The sequence below is a fragment of the Eleutherodactylus coqui genome, chromosome 1, assembly GCF_035609145.1.
Source record: "Eleutherodactylus coqui strain aEleCoq1 chromosome 1, aEleCoq1.hap1, whole genome shotgun sequence".
NCBI lineage: Eukaryota > Metazoa > Chordata > Amphibia > Anura > Eleutherodactylidae > Eleutherodactylus > Eleutherodactylus coqui.
Genome location: NC_089837.1, coordinates 121,833,692 through 121,848,390, shown reverse-complemented (window position 1 = coordinate 121,848,390; position 14,699 = coordinate 121,833,692). Strand labels below are relative to the sequence as shown.

Genomic DNA, 14,699 nt, shown 5'->3' with positions numbered 1-14,699 from the left:
AACAAGACCGCATACGAGGGGGAGCTGATAAGTATGGAGCCTTACCCAGAAAGCATTGAGGTAGGAGGCTGTAAATTGCAGGGTGTACTTGTCTATTTGTCTACATTCAGTGATGATAAAATCATCTTCCTGTGATTTTAACTTATCTTTTTTTTCCTGGTCCCAAGTGCCCATGGCAGCATCTCCAAAGATGGTCAGTGTGGTAGAGCATAGGACCATAATAAAAGTTTCTCCAAGGGAAAGGCGCAAAGCAGATCCATGATGAAGTGTCACAAGCTTTGGGTGACAGCAGTTAAATGTTGGGTTGTAAATTTTAAAACAACTTATTTTGGTGTTGAAAGTGAGAAACCCAGTGGAAGGCCGGTCTCCGTCTCCTTGCCTGCAAACGTGAAAGCCATCCATGACATGATCGTGGAGAACCGGCAAATATCAGCCAAAAGTACTACTACATATCTGGGGATATCATGTGAGAGAGTTGGTGCCATTATCCACAACGACTTGGGAATAAGAAAGCCTACAGCCAAGTGGATCCCAAAACTTTTGATGATCGAACAGAAGACGAGACATGTGGAGACATCGGTGGCTGGTGGAGCATTTTGCAAGAAAGGAGTCCGATTTCCTGGAACAAACTGATGACTGGTGATGAGACACGGATCTGTTATGATCCAGAGACAAAAGGAACAGTCTAAGGAATGGAGGCATAGTGGTTCCCCCAGACCACAGACCTTCCATGTGCAAAGGTCAGCAGAAGCAAATGGCAACCATTCTTTGGGATAAGAAGGGGGTTCTGCTCGTGGACCTCCCAAAGGGTTCAACCATCATTGCAACATATTACTGTCCGGTACTAACAAAGTGGAGGCAAAATATTAAGGAAAAACCAAGGAAAGCTCTCCAAAAGGTGTCATCCTGTTGTGTGTCAATGCCCCGTCACACACTACAGGTGCCAGTATTACAAAAATGACCTCCTTAGGCTTTCAACTGATGCCCCATCCACCCAACCTGGCTCCGCCAGACTACTATCTGTTCCCCAATCTCAAAAAACACCTAAAGAGACAATGTTTTTGGAGTGTTTTGGATGCAACTAATGCTGCAAATGAGTGGTTTGACCAGAAGTTGAAAGAATTCTATTTGCAGGGACTTAAAAGCTGCAAGAGAGATGTTACAAGTGCATCAACATCCTGGGGGAATATGTAGAATAGTGCGGCCATTTCAGCTTCCTAGGTCAATTTCGTTCTGAGTAAGGCTCAATACTTAGCACCCCCTCGTATATGCACTTGCCAATCCTTCAGACATCAAAAAGGACTACTTTAAAAATGGCAGGTCACTTGCACTGAACTGGTATCTTTAACACCTACCACACCCTGTTCTGCCAGTCCCATACAACATGTTAACTAACCTGTACTATTCCATTCTGGCACGGGCAGAAAGTAGGTTCATACAGCAGCTTTACAGTAAACCACTATGCAGGGGAAAGGCTGATCATTATCAGCGTCTGTAGATCTGTTACAGCGTGTGGAAAGTATAGAGAGTGAAAGCAAGGAAGTCAGGACAGTGAACTACTGGCAGAATGCTAGGCTTCCTACATGTCCCCTACATGAAAGTGGATTGCAAACAGCAAAACAGAAGAGGAATACCACCTGAAAAATCAGAACTTCCATATATGAAACAGCAGCAAGTGAGATGGTAGGGAGAACCGGTTATATTTTAGAAACCTTGTTGAAAACTTAAGGACGCTTTAATGGTGGGATAACCTCTTAAGAGACAGCAAGACAGTCACATTACTTCTCTGAATGAAACAAGCATTTTGGAAGTCATATGTGATAACGATATGATTTATCATCATCAATTAACACTACACAGGCAAGCATTTACGCAATTAATGCACAGGGCACCTAAAAACGAGGGGCTCACAATCAGGTTTTTTTCAGCTACCTGACAGTCCACAATCCCTTCTATTCATTATGTTCCTGGAAGTCAGCCTGAGCAGTTCATACTGGTCAGCTATCTATGGAAAATGATCTGTACTCTGTTCTTAGTCCAGCACTCACATTTTACTTCTGTTCCAAATGTGAAGGACTTTTCAAGGAATGTTCTCCTCTCCGTGCAACCACGTTACCCAGATGAGGCTTCACAAAAACATCTCCCGAGTTCATATGGGAACATACGAGCCATAAATTACAAGCAGAATAGAAAACATCTAAATATGTATATCACAACATGTGGTTCAGCGGTTTGCGGTGACAACCCAGAGCAAATTAAGAAGCTGACACAAAATGATAGAGCAGAACTACTGCCTAATGTGCCCTGCCCTCCTCCTATACGCACGGTCCTCACTGCCGATTCCCCAATACTTTAAAGGGAGCCGTCACGTCTCCGCAGCACCCTGAGCCAGGGATGCCGTTATATGGAGCCTGGTCATAGACTGGGTCTAAACAGACGGCCAGAGCAGAGGAGAAAAGAAAGTTTTACAGAATTGTTCAGCTTGCTCCATAAGTGAATGAGAACGACTGAAAGCTTAGACCGAACGATTAGTAAACAAGCAAACAATGATTTTATGGCGGCATGCAATTAGCGAACAATCGTTTCATGTAAAAGGGCCTTAACTTACGGCACCGTTAGCGGAAGTGACAGAGCCGGGTGATATTTTTTTAATATTCGCCCGCCAACATGATCTTGCGCTGTCACCTGGCGGAGTTTGCATGGTGCAGGAAAAACCAACTTTGATTTTCAGCGCTCTTCACCGGGTGCCGGCGCAGCAGGATCACGGGAGTGTATTAAGAAATACATTTTAAAAACCAGCACCTTGGTTCATGGTGCCGTAGGGATGTGACCGGTTCCCTTTACAGGAAAGATCACACACACGGCAGATACACTGCATATGACCTGCTGTGGATATGCATGCAGTAAATATAAGGGATCTTCTCCCCCTGTCCTGAAGGCTCACCAGCTTCCCCACCAGACATGCATCACAGAAAAGGGAAATCTACAAACAATGGAAACGGTCATATACGTACTGACACAGGAGGGCAAACAAGTGCACCAACTTCAGCATGCAGGCTGCCATACTGGCATTATAGCTGCCTGCATGCTGAGGTTGGTGCACGTTTGCCCTCCTGTGTCAGTACGTATATGGCCCACCTGTCATGTGACCACTGCAGCCAATGACAGGTCACAGTGGTCACAGGGTTTGAGATGTAGTCTGAGGAAAGAACTTCCTGAAGTTTGGGGAGGGGGTCCTGATCCACAGCAGCAAGTCTGAACCAAAAGGATTCTAATAAATATCCCTTTTGAATATACACTAAATTGGTGACTAGAATAAAAGGGTCTGCCGGGTTCCAGGAACAGCCAGTAGGGCATGCGAGGGGTGGGCAGGACATAATGCAACAAGAGAAAAACAGTTACCCTCTTAGCCAACACCAGAAATTTGTAGTGCATGTCACATTTCCCCACAGCATCTAAAGGCAAGCGGTTATGTCCCTGTAGCACCATAAACTAAGTTATGGCGCAGTTAGGGGAGCTAACTGATGTATTTTTTTTATACTCACCTGCTCCTTGGTTCCAGCCCTGTCGGCCGGGGAAGAGAACACGGCAATCTGCCTCCCTTTTTGGAAAATACTTTTTTTTTTTGTTTTTTTCTGGCCATTGCTGCTTGAAGGACCCACTCCCCCCTCCCCCATTTGATTTTTGTGTGCAACAAACTAATAAGGCATTATATGTATTTTTATCATGAAGCATTTGCCATTAGAGAGGAAGCGTGTTCAATTTATTGTCCGGGTCATTATGAAGCAGCAATACCAAACGTTCTTATTCATTTGAGGGGGAAGAAGAAAAAAAAAAAAAAAAAAGTTTTAACATTTTTTAACTTGATATTTTTCACCTTTAGGTCCCTGTAAAGGTCTGTGAACCTGTGATCCTAGGATTGCTCAGAGAATACACTCCAGTATGTTTTTTGCATTTGCTACCACCAGCAATGTAAGACCCAGAGGCTATTGTCAGGCATCTGGTTGCTATGGCAACCAAATAGAAGCTCACTCCCTCTGTTAACTACTTACATGCTACAACAATGACCACAACATGTAAGGTGTTAACAGCAAGGATCTGAGCTCTCTCTGATCCCCACTGTTGCAGGGGGACACCGGCTGCTAGTTAACAGACTCACTGTGGATAGCGCAGGCTCAGCCCCTTACCATACATGTGCAGCATTTTAGGCAAACCCCCTCCCTTCATGATGTACATGTACATCATGTGACTGGAAGTGGTTAACTTCACTAAATGCTACTGCCTCCAATTTTTAAAGGGGCACAACTTTACCTGCGCTTAGGTGGGGTTAAGGAAACATTTGCTGCTAGATGGACCTTTTCAGCCATCCCCGATATATCCCATTTTAGTAAATACTTAAATTTCTAAACAAGACCCTTCTGGAGCATCCTTCCAGGTGCACTCACACGTTGCAGAAACGATGTGGGGTTGTCCCACAGCAGAAATGTTTACTATAAAAGTGAATGATATTAAAGCAAATCCTGTTCCCATGTAGAGGAAAAAGCCTAAGACTGCCTGCAGATGGCCAGGTCAGATCGCAGCGGGGCCAGACCTAAGCCCCTGCAGGGACCAGCGTGGCACTCACCTCTCCTGCGGCTCTTTGATGTGCCGGCTGCCGCCCAGCCAGCGCATGCGCAGAGCGGAGCCAGCGGCCGGGGAGTGACATTTGTGCGGGCCACTGTGAGACCCGCACAGAAATAGAACATGCTGCGATTTGTTTTCTGTGCGTGATTTCGTGCGGACAAATCACGGCCGTCTGCCTAGGATTGCGTTTTCTAATGCAATCCTATGGCAGCGGCCACGGGTGGAAACGCTGCGGGAAAGCCTGCCGCGGATTTTCCGCCCGTGTGCAGAGGGCCTAAGAGTATTGTGACAATCAAAAATAGGTGGTGATTAACATACTTATGTTTTTCATGATGGAGGAATAACGTAATAGTTTAACCCTTTAGTGACCAGCCCATTTGGCACCTTAATGACCAGGCAATTTTTCTCATTTTTATTATTTTATAGCCCGTTACGTTTGGATTTTTTTTTTGTTGTCAGCCATATAAGGCCTTTTATTTTGCAAGGCAAGTTTTATCCTTTAATGGTACCACTAATCTAGTTTTGTTTTTTACAGTATAAATAAAATGTTACCTTTAGGCCTACTGCCCACAGAATTCCACAGCGGAGTCAGTCACAGTGCCCCCAGAGAGACCCCATATTTACTTCCGGATCCGCCGCCCCGCATGACGCGCGAGCAGTGTCATGTGACACGCCCACAGCGTCACATGACCCAGCCGGCAGGAAAGCTGTGCTACAGCGGAAGATAGTGTGACGGACGGCTTCCATTAACTGCAATGGAAGCCGTCCGCGCGTACGCCTGCGGCAAATAGAACATGCCCCAGGTGATTGCGGGCGCTTTCGCGAGGCGGAATTTCACGGTGAAATTCCACACTGAGCATTGCGCTATTAGGTTCAATAGAACCTAATAGCTGTGGCCCAACGCCGCGGATTTCCGCTGCGTAATACGCCCGTGGGAATTAGGCCTTATTCTGCAAGTCAATCCAATGAGAGTGATCCTCAGTTTCTATAGTCTGTTACTTCTAAGGCGTCACTCACAGGCGTAGGCTAGCTGTGTAATATGTAGTACACATGGAACATGGGGATTTTAAACATGCATAGTCTATAAATGTGCCACACACACGGAAAGCCCAAGACAAATGAAGGGGCTTTTAGCACTGCGTAATAAGCAGACATTCAATAATTGGATTTTCATAATATTTTTAATTTTTCCCCAGCAACATAGCTGCATGAGGTATTGATTTTTGTGGCTTGAGTTGTAGTTTCCATTGGCACCATTGTGGGGTAAATAGGACTTTCTTTATTGCATTTTTGGCAAGACAGAAATGGAAAACAGAAGTAGTTTTGGTATTTAACAGAGCGTACCGTGCAGTATGACTTATATACTAGCTTTATTCTTTGCAGCAGTGATTACAGCAAGACCAAACTTATATTTTTTATTGCAATAAAAAGCCATTTTATATAAAAAAAATGTCATTTGCATTGCCACATCCCACAACCTATAATATTTTTTAATCAAATGAGCTGTGGCAGGCCGTGCCCACTGCGAGAAGAGCTGGAGTTTTCATTTACGCCAATTCAGGGTACAGCCGTCTTTTTAATGCTTATTGCAGTTTTTGGGAGGCGGATGTGTGAAGATAAAGCAAGTGCCTTTTTTTTTATTGCAAAGAAAATAAAATCTGGTCACCGTTTAGGATAACAGACATTTTATACTACAGGTCATTACGAATGCAGCAATAGAAGTTTTTTTTTATGAGAAAAGGGGAGTTTGTAGAAAAAAAAAAGTTTACCACATGAACTCCCCCTCCACATATTTTTCTTTGCCTCAAAAAGATGCAGTTGATCGCTGTTATACTACACTGCACTACTTATGTACTACAGCGTAGTGTACTTTAGACAGCTCAGCAATCAGATCTTGACAGAGGCAGGTTCTGATAGTCTGGCATGCCTGACAGAGCTGCTGTGGGAACCCAATGCTGGGTGCTGATGGAGGACATGCTGTGATTACTATTGATCATGGTAAGTAAAGGGTTAAATGGTTGGGAACAAAGTACTCTCTGCTCCCAGCCACCATGGGAGCGGAGTACTTCTTGCCAACATGGGAGTCCCATGCTGACCATCAATTAGGCGGCTGTGTTTTTAAGGCAGCCAAGCCCAAGGTCCCTTAGCGACTGCTGTAAATACAAATATGGCTATTCACTAAGGAAATTAATTGACACCTATTTTATATTCACATTACTTCACAGGGGTGTAAGCGTACAACGCTGCAAGTATACAGCAGCGCATATACTCTGCCAGCAGAGATGGCATACGGCTGTGATTGGCACTGTGCACGCCTGGGATTCTGACATCACGGGTACACAGCGTGATAATTTATTTTATTCTTTATTAAATTCCCCCCTCTGTGCTGAGCGGGGCGGAGTATTGAAACACTTGCTGTACGAGATGCATGCGTACGGACAGGGATTCATACTCTACCCATACAAGGGCTGCGCATGATACTGAGAAATAGAGCACGCCACTGTTCATTTCTCCTGCGCAGTGCCCACACGCAGGTGTGAAGGGAAGAACGGAATTGCAAGTTACGTACAGGAAATACACGGTGACAATACGACCGTGTGAATGAGCGCTTAAACTGAGAATGGGGATGGAGGCTGCAGCATCAGCGGCTCGTTGTAGAACAGTTCACTCCTCTTCTACAATCAGTGGCTGATGCCATGGGCCGGGCACACAGCAGCTGCCAGTGCTGTTCCAACTCTAGAATGAAGCAGCACAGCATGCAGAGCCACTTCATCCGGTTACATCCCGCTGAATGCCAGAAGGACCCCCTTACAGTCCGCAGGGTCCATTCCATCCATTTAGCCAGCAAGTTCCATATCCCTGCTCCCCTAACAGAGTTCTAAAGCACGGATGTCAACCATCCCCAATATCCGTCAGAGCAGACAGGGGTGGTAGATAAATTCTAGTACAGGTTTCTCACAGGCTGGATGGACGGCAGTCATTTTCTTCATTTCTCCGGAGAACTGCTTCAGGGCGAGAGCGAACGGAAGCGCAGAATTATGAAACCAATGATTTTCAATGGTTTCCTTCACTTCTGTGAGGTTTTCACTCACGCAATGTTGCGAGAACAAAAAATGGTGGCATGTCCTATCTTTCTGCATTTTACTTACGTTTCTCCAACACGTTTCCCTATGCAGGCTGCTCAATCACATCGCAAAGCAGGAACTTGATTCTAACATTAGAAAGTCCTATTGATGTAAAAGAATAAAAAAAAATCTGATTTTGCCGCGGCGATATTGCGATTGCCAGTGTGCAGGAGCCCTCAAAAAGAACCCATCACCTCCCTATAGCACCATAAAACAAGTTACAGGGCTGTTAGCAGTATTGTACTAAAATACTCCCACGCTGCACTGAAGTCTGACTTTCAGATTGCCGTACACACACTCTCCATAGACTTGTATGGGAAAGTGTGCACACGGCAATCTGAAGAGTCCGATTTCACACTGATGTCTGGAGTTGAGTTTTTAAAGCCCCCAACTTACCCAGCGGTCCAGAAACCTACCAGGAAGGAGCCATGCTGGCGGCGAGCTGGCTCTTACATTGGTCATGTGAAACCTATCATTAGCGCTGGGGATCCATCACTCACCTGTGATGAGGTGTAGAGGTTACAGGTGAACTCGTCTCTACGGACTGCGCTACGTTCCAGTACAATGTAGGCTTGTACATCTCCTAAGATGCTCTACAGGGGAGACCAGCGCCACCAAATATATCCTCCATGCTGGTGAGAGACAGAGGGACTATGTGATGTGCAGGACTTCATCATTACTAACGACGCATCTACACACCTTGCTGAGCAGACCTCACATTCCACCTGGAACATCTGCTCTCAAATTATAGGCAGCTGAAGTGGGAAACCCAGCAAAACCTCATAGCGGCAGACAATGTAAGCCTTAGCCTACCTCCACATGGGCAAGTGCGATAGCGTGCTCGTATATATGCCATGTATCCACAGCTGGGAGGAGGTAGAAACGCCTCGCATCTGTGAAATGCCCATGGGTGACAGGATTGGAAGCGTTTGCCATTGATTTCAATAGAAACCTCACATCACACGGCCTGCGAGGCATTAAAGGTCCCATTGAACTAAGGTCAATTGGCGATGCGTTCGAAGAAGGCGGATAGATAGGACATACCGCAATTCCCCCCCTTATAATGCAGTGTGGGAAACCATCAGTGGCATTTATGACTCCTTTTAGAGGAATGAGGTTCATAGTCGCACGAGATTCTGTGCATCTCGCAACACACAAATCTTGCACGAGTTCCTCGTCCGCATGAAGCCGGCCTTAGGGAATTCCATTTCCAACACCTCCCCAGGAAGGGGTCAGACTCAGGACCCCCCCCACCAGCATAATGTGTGTAACGCACAGCGCTGGAGGCCCAGTCATTACACTGGGACATGCCTGAAGAAAGGAGCAGGCCCATAACGCACACCATTACAGTCATGACACACATAATACACAGGCTAGACACATTAGTCAGAGGGTCCCTTATAGACATGACTATTGTGACTGTCAGATATTACACGCAGGAAGACTAACTTATTAATATACATGGCCATGGAAAAGTAGCCCAGCAGCCCACGTATGAAAGCAGTCTTAAAAGGAAACCTGTTGCCCATAGCAACCAGTCACAGCCTTCATTTCTTATACGGCTGAGGTAAAGTGAAAGCTGCGCTGTGATTGGTGGCCGTTTCTTATACTGCTGAGGTAAAATCAAAGCTGCGCTGTGATTGGTTGCTATGGGCAACACAGATTTTCTTTTGGACAGCTTTCACAAATCTACTGCTGAGGTAAAATGAAAGCAGCGCTGTGATTGGCTGCTGTGGGCAACAAAAGCATTCTTTTAGACTGCTTTCTTAGGAGTGTGGGGCTACTTTTCCATGGCCCCCTGTCGAAACAGCACCGTACTCCGCTCTTCAGTCACACCAGTCCCTGCTCCAAGGAGCTTACAATCTATTACCTCGCAGAAAGCATCCATCCCAATAGTCACCACACCTCAGCTTCCATGTCAGGGGATTTACCAGTATACTGTGTGGTCAGGTACCCATATAGAAGCTGTAACCCGGGCATGAAGCAGACTGCGCCCATAGGAAGCATTACTAACCGCGCTTCTACCGTAAACCACCACAGTTGCGTTTCCTGCATATTTCTTTAATGCTGCCCTTCGAGGCGGCATAAAAGATGCAAAAACAGATGTTTAAGCTGCAATATGTGACTGGGGATACTGGAAATCATAAAAAGTACAAACCAAGAAGATACTCAGAAAGTCAATCCACCCATAAAGAATTCCAACACATAGGGCTGCCATAACGGCGGTACTAAAAGCGGAGGAGAATGACATCTGCATACCACATGTCCTCTTAAAGGGCTTTCCCAAATGTGACTTCTACAAGACTGGAATAGGAAACAAGCTTAGCAGTCTGAGCGCTCGTACAGCGCCATCTCCAGCGCTCCCAGAGAAATGAAGGGAGCGGAAGCCTAGCGCTGCAGCCATTCATGGAGTGGTCAGACCTCACTCAGGACAAGTTACGTTGGGTTCACACAGCGCAGATGCCCGTGTAGAGACTGTCAGACTTCAGCTTCATTTACGCTCAGCGAGAATAAGTAGGCGAATAGTAAGCAAGGGTTTTGACGTAACAATTACCGTTCATTGTTGTTCTTTTGAACCAATTCTGCGTGATAATTGTCCCATGCAAATGGCCCTTTAGTAAAGCGACAATCACGATAAACGTAGACCCCGTATTTGCGCACTGGCGTGGTGGGCAAAAAAGCGTGAAACACTAATTGCACTGGAATGAAAGTATCACATCTGGAACGCCTTGGACATTCCAATCGGTGTGTGCGCCACACGCAAAAGAGCATGCCCTGCGGGAAGAAAAAGTGCAGTGAATGACGCCGATACGCACGCAAAAACCCTCATTCTGTATGTAAATACATGGCGCTGAGGCGCACACGTTCATGTGAAGCCTTTCAGACAGGTGTATGGGGGTTGTCCGAGAAGCTCAGGTGCAGCTGGCATCGTACATTGCGTGTTCTGTTGTCGGAGGTGATGCGGGCTGTTTCTACACCATACATTGCCCAATTATTAAACATTCACACGTGTGAACTGTTCCATTAATGGGTCCCTGTGAAGTCAGTTACACCGGCAGCACACGGACCGAAGACACATGTGAATAAGCCCTAAATGCCAGCCGATCATGTGTACCAATGTACTCCAACAGTGGCGTGCGTGGGTAAGACTATACTCATCCAGCTCCCCCAGAACATACAGCAGTTACTGCTTAGTACAAGGAGAGCAAATGCCAACAGTCTGCAACACAGTTACTAGACCTCTAGCTGTACCAACAGTGCCACCCGCACAGAGGGCATCACAAGTGGAACGGATCAGTCCCGAAGCATGGTACGAGCGATATTGGAAGTGCTAGTCTAAGTCTCAACCTGTCCTCGTTATGTATGGCGGTCACGCACGCAAGTCTATTTAGAGCCAAGGATGAAACCGGTCCCATCTCCGACTCTAAACAAGTGCTTAAACACTGCGGCCCTGCCTCGAATCTGCCTATGGACAACATCTGCATACAATTTGTATGTTCTCCAAAAACATAGATGGTGAGCTCGGAGGGAGATGTGATGCCGAGTGCTGCATACTATGCATGTGCTCTATAAATAAAGGGAGGTGTAACCCGGCCTGGTGAGGGCTCATGCCTATGACGTGTCCGGCGGAGGGCTCAGCCACTCAGCTGCCGCGCACACAAGATTAAAGCCTGCTGGAAACAATGGACACTCCAGATGCCAGACTTGACAGAAAACTGCTCGGAGAGAGGGGATGTGGAGGATCTCTTCCAGCCACTCCTTGGTGACTATCACCAGGCCACGTGCCCCCGGCAGCCAATACACTGTGGGTGAGCTCATTCATGCAGCAGGGTATGAGAGATCCTGTCTATTCCTAGATGTACTCAGACGGGTCACCAAGAAGATATTATGTAACATCTCCCCATTACACCTGGTTAGTCACATAACGCTACATTATAAGTGTCCCGAGAACCAGATCTGCTACAAAAGAACAAAACTCATTGATTCTACTGCAAAGCCCGCACCGGAGCCGAAAAGGTAAAAGTTTTGGGGTTTTTTAAAACACTTCCCAAACCTGCTGGTGGAGAGCGTCACTCACTAGACAGACCGTCCACAGGTTCCTGGAAAGAAAGGCACATATAGAAGAAGCATAAGACAAAAGGTGAAAAGCGCCATACCTGTCATCCTCACCATCAACAGAGATAGGTAAACCAAATACGGGTAAGTGAAGAGGGTTCGTTAGAGGGTCCATGATAGGAGCTTTCACAAAAGACTTCTCAGAAATCAGGGGGATTGGCGGCTGAGGTAGGGGTTCAGACTTTCTCCGGTCATCGATCTGAGCAGCCGAGGGCTGGCTCTGAAACGGACTAACGGTTGACTGTGGCAGACTGCTTGTACCTTGCACAGGTGGAAGCCCAACTGTCGGGATCAAGCTGTTACTCCTACTGACAGACGTATGGCTACTCAACGGAGACTGGACAAAAGTCGAAGGAGCAGTTGGCATAGTAACAGGAGTAGCTGACACACTAGGCACACTACTTGTTATTCCAGAAATCCCAGAAGTGGGCACGCTGTGCAGGCCGGGGGTCATGGCGTGGTGCCCACCAGGAATGTTAGAGAGCTGACTACTTCCAGTCCCTTGCTGCACCGAAGCCGCTTGTTGCATATGAACCGGATGGCTCGTCGTCAGTCCTGACCCTGGACTCACAGAGTCACCAGGTTTTGAATGAAGGCCCACCATAACCTGCGCTCCACCGGCTTGCTGGCCTGGAAGACTAGATGGAGGAGGAGCGGCGGCAGTGGCGTTGTTGCCTGCCGCTATCTGCCCGGATAAGTGTTGCTGCACATAGTCAGTGCCCATCATATGCCCTGATGGCATCTGGGCTTGGGTGTAGGTGAACTGTTGACTTCCAGAAGCATTGCTCTGCTGCGGCTGCTGACTGATACTGCCACCAGGCTGGGCAGCAGCTACATTCTGGGGGGTTGCTTTGCCATTGTGCCCACTCTGTGCATGGATATAGGACTGGCCCGGTTGCCCCATCATGTGCTGGGCATTGGGAAACTGCGAAACAGCGCCACCTACAGGCTGCTGCGCTAGGGTCATCAGCTGTGACACAGCAGTGTCGGCTAGGGAGTCCGGGCCATGCCCTGCGTGCACGGAGCCCACGGTGGCGCCCAGGCCGCTGTCCCGCTCCCGGATGGACTCGGCCGTCCTGGTGATGACCGTGCTGTCAGAGTCCCGGTCGTAGTACTCGGTGCACGTCCAGCGGCCGCGCCGGTAGGGCTCCCCGGAGCCGTGGTCTAGCTTGATGACTCGGAAGCGGGAGCTGCAGGCTGCGGCTGTGGCCGGGGCCGCGCTGGGTGTCGCCGCCTGCTGGGCGCTGCTGCTCCGGAGCGGCGCCTCCTGCTGGGGCTGCACGTTGGGGGACATGGTGGCGGGGGTCTCGCTGTCCCCCACGTTGTTGAGAGTCTCCTCGGACGAGCTCCGCTCCACCACGTCCTCAGGGCCGTAGTCCGTGGCGCGGGACACATCGAAGATCTCGGAGGAGACGTCCTCGGTGCGGGACTCGTCGGGGTCGTCCAGGCTCTCCGTGTCCTCCGTGATGCTGCTGGCCGCCTGCGCCGTCGTCACGCTGGTGATCTGGAAGCAGCTCTTCTTCTTAGCCGGCATCTTGGACATGACGAGCGGCAACACGTCCCCCCGGGGTGGGAGCGCCTCACTGCTCCGGGCGCTCACTCATCTCCGCCGGAGAACGATGAAGAGCCGCTACCGCAGGCCCCGCTAGGCCCGGCCTCCTCTGTCACCACAGGCCGCTGGCTCTCACAGATGGCGCTACCGGCTTCGGTCTGTAGTGGAGGAGGGCGGACAGGCCGCGGCGCCCCCGCTCGCCCCTACGTGCAGGCCAGTGCGGCGGACATGTCAGGAGGAGGAGGTGGCGCTGTCCCGTCCCCGGATCACTGAGAGGAAGTGAGAGAGCGAGGAGGCTGCCGCTGCTACACGGGACGGCGGAGAAATGTCTGTTAGTGACGGCGGCTCCGGCGGACACGCCCACCGCCACGTGACGTCAGCCTCCTCCTCCTCTGCCTCACACTCAAATCCTAACCGCTGTCATCTATCTGCTTTGTAGAACGCAAGGTGGCCGTCGGGGGCGCTGTGCAAGCAACGGGGCGGGGCTATAGTCATTCATAAATCTCTTCTATTGGACGGACTCATACTGCGTCACATCATAAGGAGGGAGGAGGAGAAGAGGCAGGAGAAACCATTTCCCTTGGGCATTGCTGTGAGGGGCGGAGGAGGGGGGCGGTGCCGATGGTACGTCCCAGCATTCTGCTGCCGCTTTGTCTGTGAGCCGCTTGTGTTGCAGTCAGCTGGGAGTTGGTATTTTTTAACTCCTTCGCGGCTGGCTGGCGGTGGGCGTGTCTCAGCAGTGGGATCCGTACAAGTCGGATTATTTAGTAGTTCAGTTACTTGTAGGCTGTGGGATTGGGAAGTATGAAGCCGCACAGAATTCACACTTTGTTGCAGACTTGTAGAGATCCAGCCACTTGCCACCAAAGTAATCACATTCACGTTAAAGGGACTGAATTGGAGTGTCTGCAGCAGCTGTATGGGGTGTGATTGTAGGGTCACATGGACCAAAGGGGGGGCAGGTATAGTTCTCTTCAATTAGAGTGCATGGGAACAGACATATAATAAGTAGTGCTACACTCTCCTCTCCCCACTGTGTCCGGCTCCGCAGCTGCGGGTCTCCCCTCTGGCGTCACGTTCGCAGGCTGCCCCTCAGCCTGATTACGCTGCTGCAGCCAATAACAGAGCCCAGCGGTTAAACCAGCGGGACCGCAGCCTGTAAATAAATGGAGCAGCACTGGCGCTCAACAAAGCGGGTAGAGGGCAGTATATGCCGATTGCTTATTTTACTGCACGGAGAACAAGCTTTTAGTGTGGGTTCACACAGGGCGGATTTGCCGTGG

General features: G+C 48.8%; 1 protein-coding gene across 2 annotated transcripts in view; it reads right to left on the bottom strand.

The window, feature by feature from the left end:
- The window catches only part of TSC22D2 (TSC22 domain family member 2), a 53,414-nt gene extending 39,661 nt beyond the window's left edge, over window positions 1–13,753 (bottom strand). For both annotated transcript variants that reach the window (XM_066599661.1, XM_066599670.1), the window contains exon 1: window positions 11,906–13,753. In XM_066599661.1, coding sequence (XP_066455758.1) covers window positions 11,906–13,407 — 1,502 coding nt within the window. In that variant the 5' untranslated portion in view covers window positions 13,408–13,753. The remainder of the gene's footprint in view (window positions 1–11,905) is intronic.
- Window positions 13,754–14,699: the final 946 nt, after the last annotated feature.